This window comes from Malania oleifera, chromosome 1, assembly GCF_029873635.1.
Source record: "Malania oleifera isolate guangnan ecotype guangnan chromosome 1, ASM2987363v1, whole genome shotgun sequence".
Taxonomy (NCBI): domain Eukaryota; kingdom Viridiplantae; phylum Streptophyta; class Magnoliopsida; order Santalales; family Ximeniaceae; genus Malania; species Malania oleifera.
The window spans coordinates 131,482,980-131,500,381 of NC_080417.1; the positions used below are offsets into that span (position 1 = coordinate 131,482,980).

The following is a 17,402-nucleotide window of genomic DNA, read 5'->3' on the forward strand; positions in this document are numbered from 1 at the left end:
TCATCTAACTTTTTCTTGGAAAGTACCTAGACTTAAATTATGTATCATGATTTGAGATTATTGTCAACACATGTAAAATATCTTGTGGGCATATAATTGTTAGAATCTTATGGTTCACGCTCGATTTATAGGATTCATTTCAATTTCACACCAAATCAATTCAAATCTTAATAGTGAATCTAAAAATAATTGCATTATTACCAAGTCTATCAAATCACCTCATGAATCTAGCGAATCAATATGAATCTATTTATTCGCTAGATTCTCAACCTATCATATTTTGACAAATACAATTTAAAACCCTATTTACTTTTTTTTTATTGCTTTTTTACTGTTACATGTACAATTACCTTTCCTTCTTTGTTTATGTCAATTTTGTGCTAAAAAAAGAGTAGAAAATAGGTTTCAAGGTCTTTTGTTGCCTTCACTAAACCATTCTTCACTCTTGCAGAATAAGTATAGTATTCTACCATTTACAAGCGTAGGACATTCATTGACTAAGGTGGTACTCATGTTTTGTCATGTTGTTATTATTCAAAATTTGGTTCTTTTAGTTGTTTGTTCAATTATTTTATTCTTTGAGTTTTTTTTCTTTATGATTCTAGAAAGAATGTACATGAAAATTTAATATTTTGACAAAACTAATATTTTAATATTTTTTTTTTCTTGATTTCTTTCCCTTAAACAACATAAAGTTCATTTCTTTTATTAACATTTTTTGACTCATTCCTTTCCTATTTTACTTCTTGTTCATATAGTAATGTATGCACGTCATTTAGAATTGGTTACGAAAATTTGTATCAAATCTTACAACTCAATTCAATCCTTGATTCTTGAGTTCTAAAGTTGGGATTTTCAAATCACGATTTGAATCTCAATTTGACAACTATGCTTGTAAGCATTGAATAAAAGTTATATAGCATTGCATAATAGCATTGAGCATAATTGTTTATGTGAATATTAATTAAACGTGTGTGTGTGTATGTGTATGTGTATGTATATAAATATTATATATATATATATATATATATATTAAAAGAATAATGGTTGATTACAAAAAAGAAAAGGTATTTTTCTTAGTATATTTTTTAAGTGTAAAAGAACATGAGTATATTAAAAGAAGGTATATTTTTTGTAGTATGAATGAGCATGAGAATATTAAAAGAAGGAATAAGAAGAATGTATGCTAGAAAGTTTTTTCTTTTTTTTTTTTTTTAAGAAGGGCGGAACCTCCAATACAGTGGTTATAAGATATTTAAAGGGAGGGACAAAAGACAAACCTTTAAATGCCTCCCAAAAAACAACATCAACATCCACCCAAAAAAAGATTACAAAACAAAAACAAAACAAAGACCTACAAGCCAAATATCACGCAACAAAACAAACAAAAGATAAATAATATAAAGCATAGACCAAAACCAACAGGAAATCAGCTAAACATATCTCAAATAAGTCGTACCCATCTTCTCCAATTTATATAACCCCTTGATAACTCTAGGAAAATGACTACTATTTGTAAACAACCTATTCCTCCCCCTAGCACCTTGACGAGCCAAGGTATCTGCCACTTTATTTCCTTCTCTATACCAATGTTTAATCGAAAAATTTAGGGTGATACAAGAAGTAAAAATTGTAGTATTGACAAAGGGCATGCAATTAGCCCAATGAGAGAACAAGATGCGTTTTAGATAACTTTTAAACGTTGCAAACTTAAAATTTTTAAAATCTAAAGATTAATGTTTCTCTAACAAATTATTCTACTCCATGAATGTCCTAGAAAATTGACGGTGGATGATGCTACAAATTAATATTTATCTTGCATTTTGGTCTTTGCACTTCCAGCATATCTCAAAAGATTTTTAATTGAGCAAGTTAGGTATCATGCATTTCATAAGAAACATTACTTAATATTGATGGGAAAAGAAGGCCCAAATCCACGTAACTCCATAGGAGATAAAACAAAAGTCCGCTACCAAACCCTAGTGTCATTACAATAGATTGATAATAAACAAATATTCAACTGTTGGCATCTCAACTTAATATCTAGAAAATCTCTCTCTAAACCCCTATCTTAGTTTGAAATAATTTAAAATTTGATCATTTCAAAAAGAGACAACCCCACCCACATCCCTCCCAAATTTAATGTAAGCAACATCCAAAAAGCTTTTCACTCCAAATGTGCCCCCCCACAAGCTATGTGAGTTAGTGAGAACATGACCAATTGATGCCATCGTGAGTCAATGATCATGGAATTGATCATAGAGCCATATTAATATATTACAAGTTGCTATCTTCTATATGTCAACTTTGTTTGTTGGTTGATCACTTTACCAAGAGAGCTTTGCTAAGTGTAACAAATTTGCGACCCAAGCCTCTTATTTCTTTTGGCGGTGTGCTTCCAACCTACCAAATTTTATTGTTCTATAGAAACTATCATTGCATTTTTTTTTTTTGTCTTTTTTTCACTAAAATTGGAATTGGAGACAATGACATGAAACAGATAGGAATTTGATAATGTACTTTTAATTAAAATGAATTTTCTCCCTTTTGATAGATGTGAAGCTTTCTATGATGCTAATCTTTGATCAAATCTCTTTGTGATGAGATTCCATACTACTTTAGAATGATTTAATCTGACAACCTAACGACAAATCAACATATTAGTAGGAAGTGCTCAATCCTACAACTCATTGTTTCTCTAAAATATTTTTGTCTTGCACTTCTATGATAGGAAATAAGCTAATTTTACATAAATTGATCTTAGTCCAGTGTGCAAAGGATAGTAAGGTCCCACTAACCCATTTAATAAGCTAGTTTCACAAGCCAATTATTCAAAAAAAAAAATTAACTATCATATCATTGGCAGCAAAAATAAATGAGAATCTGATCCTATTGATGGGGATCAACATGCCTTGTCCATCTCTTTTTTCGACATGGTGACATGTGGATGATCTCTCGATGTCCACTCCTTTTCTAATATGGTGACACGTGGACGACCTCCAGATGTCCCCTATTGTTCATATCTGTTTTGTAGGAACTCAAGGGATTATTTGGAGACTTTTTATGGAAGACTCTTTGATGGAAGATTTTATTATGTTCATTTTATATTATGTTTGTATATGTTATTTCAAGAATATTAGGTGTTTGAAGACTCAAAGTAAAGTATTGAAGCAAAATTCAACTCAAGACCCATGTGGGCCCCACACGAATTTGGGTCTTCCTTTGGCATATATTTTATATTTAATTAATTTGTAATATTACAAGATAACTAAGTATGAGCATGTGTGCTTAGTAAGTTGGAGAATGTTTAATGTATTAGTATTTAGTATTAGCATTTAATACTTATGTCTCGCATGCTTGTGCCGAAATTGTTAGCTAGTTTAATGTCTTGTCTCCTTATGCTAAGTCTTTATATCCTTCATTGTAAGAACTCTAATAGGAGCTGACACTGAATATTGAAAGAATTTTCTTTGCTAAAGCTTGAAAGCTCTGTCCAATATATTGATTGTTTAGTGTGAGGATACGACGTTCTTTCCGAAGATAAAGTGGTGAGAGACCACTCTATCCAGCGATTCCATCTCTGCCTCCCCTCTCTCTAACCCAAACGACCTCCCCTCTAACACATCCACACGGCCACCACCAACATACACCCCCATGGCCACCTGCCCTGCACTCCATTGCCGCGTTTGTCTTAGTGTTTCAACGCTTGTTCAAAGGACCTACAATGTGATCTAACTACATGTGGAACAACGTCAAGTCATCCAAACAAATCTCTTGGTAAGTTTAGTACTTGTTTGAATCCTTGCTATATTTTGTGGACCATTGCTAGTAGCTTAAAATCTCATATTTGAATAACTCATTTGAATCTATAGATTGCAACATTGACACTTGCTAACTAAAATCAATTGTATGAATATTAGTTTTTTAAGCTAGAACTTGCGATCTTGGCTTTGAAATTAACTTCTATATGCATAAAGCTTGATTCCTTGATAAGAAACCCATGAGACTTTTTTTCTAAACAAAATCATACACCTTCTCAAAATACAACAACATGTGAAATGTCACATAATTTATGGTGCTTATGTTAGTTAACTGAATTTTTAAACCAAAGTGTTTTGAGTGTGTATGCTTGTGTGAGGGTTGAACTGTAGGACTAGGTCGACCATTCCCATCCTACATCATCTATATTAGGAAAGATCTTGGATTTTGAATTGTACTAGATTTGGATAAGATGTAATATATAATTGTATTGAAACTTATTCAAATCCATCTAAATCTAAATCTAAAGTTCAAAATTCATGCTCACAAACATAGCATGAGAGACTTTGACTTGCTCCTCTTCACTTGGCCATGCGAAGATAATGAGTTTAAACTTCAGTGCTTTTTAATTGTAGGATGAGGCTAAAGGCAGGTTAAAGAAGCTAATTAAAAAGTTTAATGTTGGATTGTTTGCTATTTCAGAACCGTTCACGGCTAAGGAGCGGATGGTAACGCTGGGTAATTTTTTGAATTACCACCATTTTATATCTAATGAAAATTAGGGCGGTAAATTGTGGCTATTTTGGAAGGATATAAATGCCTTTAAGGGGATTTCAATCACGAATCAGAAGATTTCTGGGTGGTTTTTTAAGGATGGACAAAGAATTTTGGTGAGTTTTGTCTATGTCAAATGTTCTTATGTTGAAAGAAGAGAGTTATGGGGGACACTGGAGGAGTGCCAATCAAATTTTCCTTGGTTAGTCATGGGTGATTTTAATGTGATTCGAACGGATACTGAAAGAATTGGTGGAAATCCAAGACCACTGTTACCTATGATGGAGTTTAATGATTGCTTACATCATTGTGGTCTCTTTGATTTATCAAACACAGGCTCATGAATGTCGTGGTGCAATGGCCATGAAGGGGTGGCTCGTAGTTGGGCCAAGCTTGATCGTGTTCTTATTAATAATGGTTTTTCCAACCTATATGGTTTGGCTCAATTCAAATATCTGAGTCAGAAATCATCAGATCATAGCCCTATGGTGGTGTTTACAAATACGTCTTTCTCCCAGTATGGCCCTACCCTATTTCAGTTCTTGAATATGTGGAGCTCGCATGATATGTTTTTTTCGTACGTTAAAGATGTCTAAATCAGGAATAACTCGACCTCAGGTCTTCTGAAACTTGTTATTCGCCTTAAGAGAACTAAAGTTGCATTACGTGTATGGAATAAAAATGTCTTTAGGAGAGTGGAAGAAAATTTAAAAACTCTTGAGGAAAGGATGGAATATCTAAAAAATCAACTACAAGTAGGTTTTTCTGACGACTTCGAAGCTGATTACTTGACTACTAAGGTGGATATTTAGGTGTGGGAGAAGAGGGAAGCATTTCGCCTATGACAAATTGCGGAAAAAAAAAATGGTTGACTGAGGGGGATCAAAACTCTAAATTCTTTCATTCGGTTATCAATCAAAAGTGGAATAAGAGTCATATAGACTATATGGTTCTAAACGATGGGAGGATATTGGAGGGTGCAGAAGCAATTCATAATGAGGCAATTATTTTTTTCCAAAATTTTCTTTCAAAGTCTTCATCGGTTGAACCATGCGATCTCTCCGAGTTAATTCAAAGGCAAATTTCAGATGTTGATAATAATTTACTCTTCGCCAAACCAACAGAAGAAGAAGTTAAAATAACGGTGTTCTCTATTCCCAAAGAAAGCAATCCGAGACCAGATGGATTTGGATCTAAATTTTATAAATCTTGCTTGGACATTGTAAAAAAAGATCTCTTGGATGCGGCAATGGATTTTTTTCAGGGCACTACCCTTTCCAAGTTTTTTTCCTCTTCATTTATTATTTTAATTCCGAAGGTGGATAATCCTTCTAGCTTTGATAAATTCGGCCTATTAGTTTATGCTCTGTGGCATATAAAAATTTTTCCAAGATTATTGTTTTTAGACTAACCGACGTTGTGAATAAGTTGGTCTCACATGAACAAGGCGATTTTATTCCTGAGCGAAGTATTTTTGAAGATATTACACTGGCTCAAGAAATTGTTCAATCTTTGCACAAAAAAATAGTTGGCAGCAATGTGATGATAAAACTCGATATGGCTAAGGCTTATGACAGAGTGAATTGAAATTTTCTTCTGGAGGTTCTTAAGGCTTTTGGTTTCTCTGAGAGGTTTTGCAAGTTTATAAAAAATTGTGTGGAGTCACCATGGTTTTCTGTTTTGATGAACGGAACATTTAAAGGGTTTTTTCAATCTATGAGAGGCTTGTGGCAAGGGGATCCATTATCTCCTTATTTATTCATCATAATGGAGGAGGTTTTGACAAAGTTGCTTAGGAAAAACTATGAGACTGGTCAAATTGGTAATTTTAATCATCCGATTGGGACTCCATTGCTTTCGCATTAGTTATATACGGATGATATTCTTTTTTTTTTTGCGAATGGTGGGAAGAGATCTATTAGAAATTTAGTTTACGCTCTAGAAAGGTATGAGAAGTGGTCAGGTCAAAAAATTAGTAAGACTAAGTCAGCGTTGTTCCTTTCAAAATACATCACTCCCACTCGGAAGCATGGTTTGTTAGGAATCACGAGTTTCATGGAAAGTAAATTCCCTGTTACATATTTGGGCGCACCTTTGGTGTCTAAAAAATTGTCTTCCAGGACATTGGAGCTTCTTGTGGAGAAGATTAGAAAGAAAATTGTAGGGTGTAAATCTAAGTTGCTCTCGTAAGGTGGAAGATTGATTTTATTAAGACATGTGTTGTCTAGCATGCCTATTCATTTGATGTCTGTTATTAAGGTTTCGCTGGTCACATATTCTCGCATCAACTCTCTTCTTTCTAATTTTTAATAGGGAGAGGTGAAAGATAAAAGGAAGATTCATTGGCGCTCTTGGGGGAAAATTTGTAAACCTACCTCGGAAGGGGGTCTAGGCCTAAGAGATCTTAAGGAAGTTTAGAAATCTCTTCTCATGAAATTTGCCTTCAGATTGCTCACTTCTAACAATCTGTGGGCAGGTTTTTTCATAACTAAATATTGTAGAAATGATCATTTATTAATAAAGAAGGGGAGACCAAATGACTCTCGATTTGGGAAATTAATTATGGCCACCATTCTAGAAGTTATGGATAATGTTAAAATTTTGGTGAGAGGTGGGAACTCTTCTTTTTGGTTCGACAGGTGGCTGTCATCAGGCCCGTTATCTGTGAGCACTAAGGATATTTTGAACAAAAAACTGTGTATTAAGGATTGCTGGCTAAATAATAATTAGAACTCTAATTTAGTACGTGAATTGGTTGGTGCTAATAAAACAAGGGAAATATTGCATCAGGTGCCGGCGGGTAAAAGTGGGCACGATATTTTTATCTGGAAGCCTGCCCCGGACGATAATTTTTCTACAAAAACGGCTTGGAAGGCAATGAAGAGCAGAAGTGATAATTTTTTGTGAAATGACTGGTTTTGGCATTCTTTATTGCCTAGAAGAATCTCAATGTGTTTATGGAGAACCTGATTTAGATGCTTGGCTGTAGATGATAGAATTCAGACCAAAAGAATATCAATGGCTTCGGCTTGTAATTGCTGCGTTCAGAGAAGTCAGGAAAACATTGATCATATTCTTTCTTTAGGAGAGGTGGCTTCAGAGGTTTGGCGTTGGGCTAGTGTGGCATTAGGGATTCCTTTCCAACGATCTCTTCCCTGGAAAAATAAAATGGCAAATTGGTTCCACTATGCTTAAAAATTGTCTATTAAAGGTATTTTAATCTGGCTGATTTCATATTTGATTACGTGGTGCCTCTGGAATCGAAGATGTAAAGCGAGAATGGAAGGAGTTTATCAAAGTGCAAATCAAATGTGAGGAAGTGTTCGATTCTGGGTTAGTTTTATTGCTGAGAGCACCAACTCTTTTCAAAAATTGAAAAAGTCAGACATTAAGATTTTGAATGAGTTTCAAATTAAGCATCAGGGAAATTGCGATAGGCCTCGAAAAATTATTTCATGGGTTAAAGCTCCAGTAGGATGGATAAAACTTAATTATGATGGGAGTTGTAGGGGCAATCCGGGTACTTCAGGAGGTGGAAGAATTATTCGGGATTGCCATGGCATGGTAAAAGCGGCTTTTTCAAGTTATTTTGGCAATGATACGAATAATAGTGCGGAATTAAAAGCAGTTAGGGAAAGAATTCATTTGTGTAAACATTTGCGTTATGTTAATGTGATTATTGAAAGAGACTCGCGAATTGTAGTTGATTGGTTTCGAAAAGGTAGATGTACTTTGTAGTATCTTTGGGAATTTTGGGAGGAGCTCGAGGTAGAGTTAGAAGGAGTGAATGTCATGGTGATACATCAATATAGGGAAGGCAATAGTGCGGCTGATTTTCTTGTTAAAGAATAAGAAATGGGAAATAATGTAATCTATAAAGAACAACACATTCTACCATGTTATCTGAAAGGTGTCTTTCGGATGGATAGGTGGGATCTCATTTCCGTTCTTCATTAGTTCAATTATAGAGTTTCGTTTAGTGTATTTCGTTTTGATTTTGGTTGTTTTTATGTTTTTATCTCCTTGGTTAGTTATGTTTAATTTTGTTTGTCCTAATTTGGTTGGTTTGTTTTAACTTGTAACCACGGTATTCCTCCGCCAAAAATGAGGATATATTAATAAATAAATGGAGGTGCCGCTCTCTTTTTTAAAAAAAAAAAAAATGATTCCAATGTCGCAATAATGTAAGCAAGGTAAAGGGGGGGTCCCCTCTTGTAATCCTTTTGATGTGCTAAAAAAGGGGTCCATTCGTAGAAATTGAAGAGGAGGACAAACACCAAAACATGCAGTGACTCAACTTTATATCAAACCTTATTTTCCATAATATTTGGATAAGATAATTTCAACTCAAATGGTCAGTTTTTTTTTTTTTTTTAAGTCTAATTTGCATAGCATTCATTTCCCATCTCTAGTTATGTGTTATTCATTTGAAAATAGTGAAACATACCAAATTTGTTTTTCTGTTTTTAACAAATGCATATTGGTTTTTTAATATCACAAAATTTGAAATTCCTTTAAGCCTTTCTATATAGCAACTTGGTGAAAATTGTACACATGATCTTAAGAATCTTATTACCAAGAAATAATAAAGTTTCACTTGAATACCAAAAAAGTTATAAAGCCTTACTTTATCTAAAACAAACCTATAAGAAAATATTTGATATTCTAGCTTGTCCCTGACTTTGTTGATATGTAATTGCTTATATAAAAAAAAAAAATGTAATTGCTTATATTTTTGCACTCAAGAGGTCTCCTCCATGTCAAAGAAGGACTTTTTTTTTTTTTTAATGTCTACCCCCTCACTCTTTTACATCATGTTTGGTTTGTTAATGAAATACGAGAGGTCAGTGTGGAATAAAAATGAACAGAGCACATACACACATGACAAAGTCAAGTGATAAATTCAATTCCATTCGACTTAATTTTGTTCAAATCTTACATACGTATCAAACATGCAATTAATTTTTGTAAGAAAAAATTAATCTTATGCCCTCAACTGAAATTAGTAGAATAATCAGAAACTAATAACTTAAGAAAAAATGAACATCTCAATCATTCTATCATTTAAAAGACTCCATTTTATGAGAAGTACAACTGTGATGGGGGGCTAATTAATCGACAATCCGAATAACAAATTTTTGTTTTGTGATGTCACAATCAACATTTTTTCTTTCTTTCTTTTACAAATATTTTCAATGCCCTAGAATTTTTTTTGGCGAAAGAAATTATTACCCCCCACAAAGGCAAAGCAAAAATGATACAACCCGAGGATATTAAAAGATTCATCCAACCCCAAAGGCTTCCTCCTTTCATTTGCTACCACCCATTCTCATATTGGAAAAGATATATAGAGTACATCGTCACCGTAAATTTATTGAATCTTCGGTACTTATTTACTCATAATATGTACCGAGTAAAGAGAATTTTACAATATTGAATTACTACATCAGCAGCAGCAGCATGAGTGGCAGTCTCGAGTCATCACGTACCAACTCAATAATTACATCACCATTTATACTGCTAATATGGTAGTTTTTTCAACAAAAATGCACCACCACATTGAATGTAACACTCCCCAAAACAATTGAAAAAAGGAAAAATAATAATAATAATAATAATAATAATAATGAACCATAATAAAATACAAAAAGAACCAAGCCCACCAATCCAAAAAAGGAAAAGGAAAAGGAAAAGAAAAAGAAAAAGAAAGCTATCACACTACTGTCAAGCAATATTTCTCACAGTCCCATATGAGCAGGCCACGTGTCCTTTTCCTACGCTCCAACTTCGCAAGCTGGTACGGGGCCCCATCGTGAGCGGAGAGGCGATGGAACCAATCACGTGACTGCCCAATTACTCAGCAGAGACAGTGCCCCACACCCTCCGGGGGTATCTAAACATTTCTCAGTTGATTAGTTGCTGCTCCTTGTCCGTACGGCCGCACATGATGTCGGCGGACGGCGGATGGGGCGGAGGCGTCCGCGGCGGAGGTGGTGCGGCGGTGGCTGAGCTGCTGTTCATCTTCTTTAGGTTTTGCTGCTGATACACTTGCCTTAATCTCTCTATTTCCTTCTTCAATGCCTCTTGATGGGCTGCCGTTTTGCACAGGAAAAGGGAAAAACGATGTCAAAACGAAAGCTTAAATATGCAAAGCACTGATATTTTTTTTTTTTTTCCATAAAATAAAAATTCTTTCATTTACACTCAATTTTGATTAAAATGCGTAAAAGTATGATAAGTGCAAGCAATCACATGCATTTGTTCATTTTTTATTTTTGGGCAATCAGATTCCAAACAGCGTTGGCAAGCTATCTCATTTATATAATATATATATATATATATATATATAATAAATACAAAGCAGCATCTGACAAAGTTAGTTTAATCATATAATGCACATATTACGCTACTGTTCGTGATTCTGTGATAATAATTAAATAATTAAATATTATAATTTTACCATCTTTGAATATCTTGTCTTGAGCGAGAGCGGCGATCCGTTGCTTGAGAGCGCTATTGTCCACGTTTAGAATTAATCTTTGATGATCCAAAAATGCAACTCTGGGTGACAATGCGGATACCTCCGTCTTCAAAATTAATGTAAATAAACATTAATTAGTATAATTTCAGCACAGAAGTAATAATTAATAGTTATTAGTGGGCAATTATTTGATTTTATGAGCATGTATAATTATAATTTACAAATAATTAAATCAGTAACGTAATATTGTACCTGCAATGATGTTACGCTCCGCTCCAGCTCAGAAATATACTGTAACTTCCTCACCCTCGACCTCTGCGCAGATTGCCGATTTGCCAAAATTCTAATTAAAAAATTAAAAACCCATGAATAATTAACAATGCATAACTCAGCTTTAGATCGTATTAATTAATTTATACATGCATACATATATATATATATATATATATATATAATGTACCTCTTGACCCTCTTCGGATCGACGACGGGATCGGCGGAGGAAGGGCGGCGAGCTTTTGGGTCGGCCTCGGACGAGCTGTCGACCTCTCCTGGCTCGTGCTTTGGGTGCTGGTGGTGGCACTGATCCAAGGGCGGAGGCCTCTCTTCGTTGTTGCTGTTTTCATCGGACGGCGTGGAGGGGTTGGAGGTGGACGATCCCCTCGGCGGCACGGCGACGGAGACTTCGTCAGAGAACATGGAAAGGAACTGCTCGTCGTCGAAGCGGTCGAAAAGGGCGGTGGGTCCGGCGGTGGACACGACGGCCGTGGAGGTGCGGCATTCCTCGGCGGTGGCAGGGGCGGGGGTGGCGAAGGGGGCCTCGAGGAAGGTGACGGAGTCGCTTGCGGAACGGCGGTGGGCGCCGCGTCTGGCGGCGGAGAAGTCTAGGAATTCGTCGACCCAGGAGGGGGAGGGGGAGGGTGAGGGGGAGGGGTGGTGGCCGGGGAAGGAAGGAGGCCAGCTGGGAGCCATGGAGGGAATTTTAGGGGGTAAATGTGCCATACTATGCTTTCTCAGCCCATGCCACTCATTTAAAGGATGGAGCTTTATGGGACTATTTTTTTTATTAAAAAAATAAAAATAAATGTTTAACTAACAAACCAACCAAAACTACCATTACTCTTTGGCTCTTCTTTTCACTTTCTAGGAAAATAAAGGGGGTGGAAATAACATGTCCTCTTAATGATAAATAAGTTCATGTGAGATTATGTTGCTCAATTAGATAATTTTTTTTTATTTTATTAGATAATTTGTTTTCTTGTATTTTTAGAATGCAAAATTTTTATTAAAAAATTAATTTATATGAATTAGACACAATAATTAATTTACTCAGACTTTGATACACATTATAACTATTTTAAAATATAACACAAGTATTAAAGTCTATTGCATAGAGTTGACTATATAATTTCCTTTCCGTCAATTCCTGCAATCGAAATTATTTTCTTCAACTACTATCTCATATCTCATTTCAAGTTATTTTAAGTTATTTTTTTCCCTTGTAATGATTAACTCAATCGTCCTCATTCGTGCAATCTCAATTTAAGCGGTTTCTAAATTTAAATTTACATAAATTTAGGTAAAATATAACATAAAATTATATTAAATTTATCTAAATTCATTAACTTGAATCTAAAACTTAAAATTGATATTTCGAAATGAATTTATTTAGACACACAAACTAAACTATCAAATTTTATTATTAAAAAGAGATTTTTTTTTAATTAAACAAAAAAAAAAAAAAAAAAAAGGGAAAGAACTATATCATGTACCTTTTATCTTTTGAAAAAGAAGTATTCTCAATATTTTTCTCTCTCTCTCCGTCCGTCTCTTTTAAGGGCGAGGGAGGGCGGGAGGTCACATGGGGAAGAGGAGTAGGACAGCTAGCTACAGCTGGGGAGGGGGAGGGGGAGGGAGAGGGGAAGACTGGGCCTCAAACGGTATTTTACTGGAAAGTGGTACCTTTTGTTTAATAGCAATACTGGAGGATTCAGTCCACCACGTGCCGATGTGACCCCCCAACCCTTTTCCTTTTTCTCTAATTCCATTTGCCCCTCTGCCCCGAGTTTTTTCCTGTTTTATTATTAAAAAGAAATAAAATATAACATAACACTTTTATTGGGAAAAAATTTTCCAAACTGATGCTCACGTAATCTCACAGCTTGATTTTACAAAATTTAAAAGTCCAGCCAATGAAAAGCTGCCGCGTGGCACAATTGCAGAGAAAATCTCGCAGCATGAAACTGCGAGATTTAAAACCTCAGACCAACAGGGTGATGACACGTGGCACTGACCAAATCTCGCAGGTTAGTCCTGCGAGATTTACGACTATAATAAACATTCCTTTATAAATTATAACTTTCCTTTTTTACAACTTTAAATTTAAATAATAAAAATTTTCTTTTAATAAATTTAATCATAACTTTCCCTTATAAATATAATTTAGAGTTAAATTTAAATTTAAACTTAAATTTAAAATTTAAAATTTAAAATATATAATTTTAAAAAAAATCCTTACATAAAAGAAATTATTGATTATAAATAAGTATTTTGTCATAAAATTTTGGATAAAATCTAAAAAAAAATTTCAAAATATGATTCTCATCCTTGAATTTTCAAAAAAATACTAAAAAATTTCTTATAATTTAATTTTATTGATGGAATGAATATTTTGTTAGTTAACTATTAAGTGCATGTGGAATAACAAAATTTATCCTTAATAAAATGATATTTTAAAATGACATTAATTTAGTAAATAAAAAATATATATATGATTAATATAATGATTAAAGTCAAATAAATGGATTAGAGACCTAACAAAAATTTCGAATTGACTGCTTTGATGCTTTGGGTCAACTAATTATATAAGTATGATAAAATAATTTGTATTATTTCAAAATTTTCTAAAAATATAATTGGAAAAAATAAATTTTTTAATAAGTTATAAAAATGCTTAGTAATTATAATGCTGCAAAATGTTTATTGGATGTAATATTTAAAATTAACAATTAAACATTTTGCAAGACAAATTTAAATTTGTAAAAAGGGAAAGTTATAATTAAATTTAAATTAAAACTTTAAAAAATTAAAATTTAATTAAATTTTAAATTTATAAGGGAAAGTTATGTTTTAACAATTAAACAATTGTTATATTTTAAATTTAAGTTTACAAAATTTATAAACTTAAATTTTATATTTTAAATTATAATTAAATTTAAATAAAACACATTGTTAATTTTAAATATTTTATCCAATAAACATTTTGCAGCATTATAATTACTAGGCATTTTTATAACTTATTAAGAAATTTATTTTTTCTAATTATATTTTTAAAAAATTAACAATGTGTTTAATTGTTAAATTTATAAGGGAAATTTTACAAGGGAAGTTGTTAAAATTATATATTTTAAATTTTAAATTTTAAATTTAAGTTTAAATTTAAATTTCACTCTAAATTATATTTGTAAGGGAAAGTTATGATTAAATTTATTAAAAGAGAATTTTTATTGTTTAAATTTAAATTTGTAAAAAAGGAAAGTTATAATAACTGTAAATCTCGCAGGACTAACCTGCGAGATTTGGTCAGTGCCACGTGTCACCATCCTGTTGGTCTGAGGTTTTAAATCTCTCAGCTTCATGCTGCGAGATTTTCTCTACAACTGTGCCACGCGGCTGCTTCTCATTGACTGGACTTTTAAATCTCGCAGCATCAAGTTGCGAGATTACGTGAGCATCAATTTGGGAAATTTTTTCCCAATAAGAGTATTATGTTATATTTTATTTTTTTTTTAATAATAAAATGGGAAAAAACTCCCTCATCGCCTCTATCCCAATATTTAGAATTGATTGATGCCCGTATATGATTTAATAAATTTCATATATAAATTTTGGGAATCCTACACATTTGAAAAAAGGGATTGGAATAACATTTTAAATAAGTCACAAGTGCAGGTAGAGAGAGAGAGAGAGATGGGGGCGTAGTGGGGGGAGGGTAGGATTTAGGGAGGATGAGCTGTGAAAGGAAGGGCGCCTGTAAGCATCATGTCCTCTTTCCGCTGCATGTGAAATGTTTGCTAACCCTCGTCGCCTCCTTTCTTCCCTTGCTAGCTATGCGCTTTTGTCCCCAAATCAGTCACATGGAGGGTAAGTGTCCCCTTTCCTCTCTCTCTCTCTCTCTCTCTCTCTCTCTCAATTAATTAATTAAGCTTCTTGGGAACCTTTCATCATATCCCATGTTGGGTTTAAAAATGGAAGCACTTGGGAGCGAGGCGCTGATAATGATTAGGGGAAAGTTGGAAAACCCCACTTATTCAATTCATATATCATCTGTATTTAATTTTTAAACCCATGATTTATGCAAAAAGTCTATCTACATCAATCTGCATGTTCATCTCTCTCTCTCTCTCTCTCTCTATAAATATATATATATATATATATATATATGTATCATCTTCCTTTTTACAGACACAACCAGCTGAAAGATGAAATTAGACATTTACAGTTTTTGACAATATGCATTTTTAGCACATGCATATGCGTCCACGGCAAAATTTGTTTCTCATTCTTCAATTATGATGTTCTAATTTATTACGGAACTTTGACATTGCGGCTATTTTACTTATATATATATATATATATATATCAATTATGCATGGTGGATACACCAATATTAATAATAGCAATAATAATAATGACATGCACAAATGATGAAAGCCGAGTGAAGGGAATGCATGTGCATGCCATTGCAACTTCACATCAAGATATTTACATTGATCATAAATCTGGCAATATATAAATCTCTCTCTCTCTCTCTCTCTCTCCATTGTGCCTTAAATGGAAGAGAAGCAAGCATTATTGCACGTGGGGGGAGGGACCAAAAATGGGTCTACTTGTTTTTGAAGAGAGTTACAATATGAAAGAAGCGCCCAAAAGGAGGGATGTGATCGTGAACATTCATTTTAATTTTCTTTCTTTAAACAAAAAAATAAATAAATAAAAGGCATGATACTGGGTTTCCCACGTTACCACTACCACTTTGCATCTCTATTTTTCTTCTTTCGAACTAGAGCTTGTGATGCCGTGTCTTTTGTCTCTCTTTTTCCTTCTTTCTTTATTATTATTTTTATGATTACTCGGAAGTCATCATCGTGTTACTTTAGATACTATGATGCGACACCAAATTTGAAGGATGAAAGTCACCCACGTCCATTGACGCACCCCTGATAATTCATCAGAGCAAACTCTAAAAAGGGAATCAAATCTGTGACCTTAAAGTCACCAAAGTCACAAGTCGTCCTTACCGCTTGAGCCAACCTGACTGGACTCTTTAATATTATTATTATTATTATTAGGTTCATTACTTAGAGTGTTAACTCATTTCAAAATTTAAATTTAAAATCTTCATATATTATTATTATTATTATTTTATTAAAGGTGTTTGTTTTGGTAGTTAAGGTTTACGAGACCAAGCTAAACTTATCAATGGTATTAAACTCGACTACTTATGTCTTATGTTTGAGCAGTGCTATGTGAAGTGGGTCCAAAATCATTCATGTAAAGGAACCAACAAGCACTAAATCGTGTGTGTGTGTGTGTATATATATATATATATATATATATTAAGGCTCTCCCTCTATCACCAATCCTATCCCACATGCATTTGTTCCATCAAACAAAATTAACTTAATCATACTTGGTCAAACCTAACGTGTAGCATCCTCAAAATTTTCACCATTTTTTTTATATAATAATAAATTACTCTAATACCTGCATGTAATAGGCACCCCTATGCAGCGGAAAAACATAAATCACATAACCACATATACATGTATATACAATACCATAATTCAATATTTTCAACCATAACTACATAATACATCTCTCTCTCTCTCCAGTGTTAACTACCCAAAAATACAAAACCTTACACAAAACTTACCCAATAACTAGGGTGACCAAGTGATCTCTATCCGCAAGCCTAATCTGCTCGCTAAACTGGCTCACCTGAAAAATGTTAAAGTAATGGGATGAGTCGATGCTCAGTAAGTGGAAATATGCTATTACTAGTGTGTGGTGACCGAGTCATACAATTATAATAACAGTATTTAAGATTGCATGATCTGGCAAATCTATAAAACACATGTATAAAAGCTTAAGACATTTGTACCATCTGAGCTTTCTATCATTCATACTGCTATAACATACTACATACAATAAACACTATAAAACTGTATACATATACCTAACTGTGTTCTTTCCCTAGCACTCTATATGTTATGATTTGACTCCTCATGACAAGGTTGTACAGCCCGTAGGCAGGACTTAACCTAGTTGGCCCTCCAGGTAAGTCATCATACTTTATACTACCTCAGCCCGGCCAAACTGTATCCACTCC

General features: G+C 33.7%; 1 protein-coding gene across 1 annotated transcript; it reads right to left on the reverse strand.

Moving 5' to 3' along the window:
- Window positions 1-9,879: 9,879 nt before the first annotated feature.
- LOC131154854 (basic leucine zipper 61-like) lies at window positions 9,880-12,025 on the reverse strand. The gene is made up of 4 exons (XM_058107648.1): window positions 11,475-12,025; window positions 11,267-11,357; window positions 10,994-11,120; window positions 9,880-10,625 (listed from the first exon to the last, which is right to left on the reverse strand). Exons 1-4 carry the CDS (start codon window positions 12,011-12,013, stop codon window positions 10,438-10,440), a joined length of 945 nt encoding a protein of 314 aa, XP_057963631.1. The 5' UTR covers window positions 12,014-12,025; the 3' UTR covers window positions 9,880-10,437.
- Window positions 12,026-17,402: the final 5,377 nt, after the last annotated feature.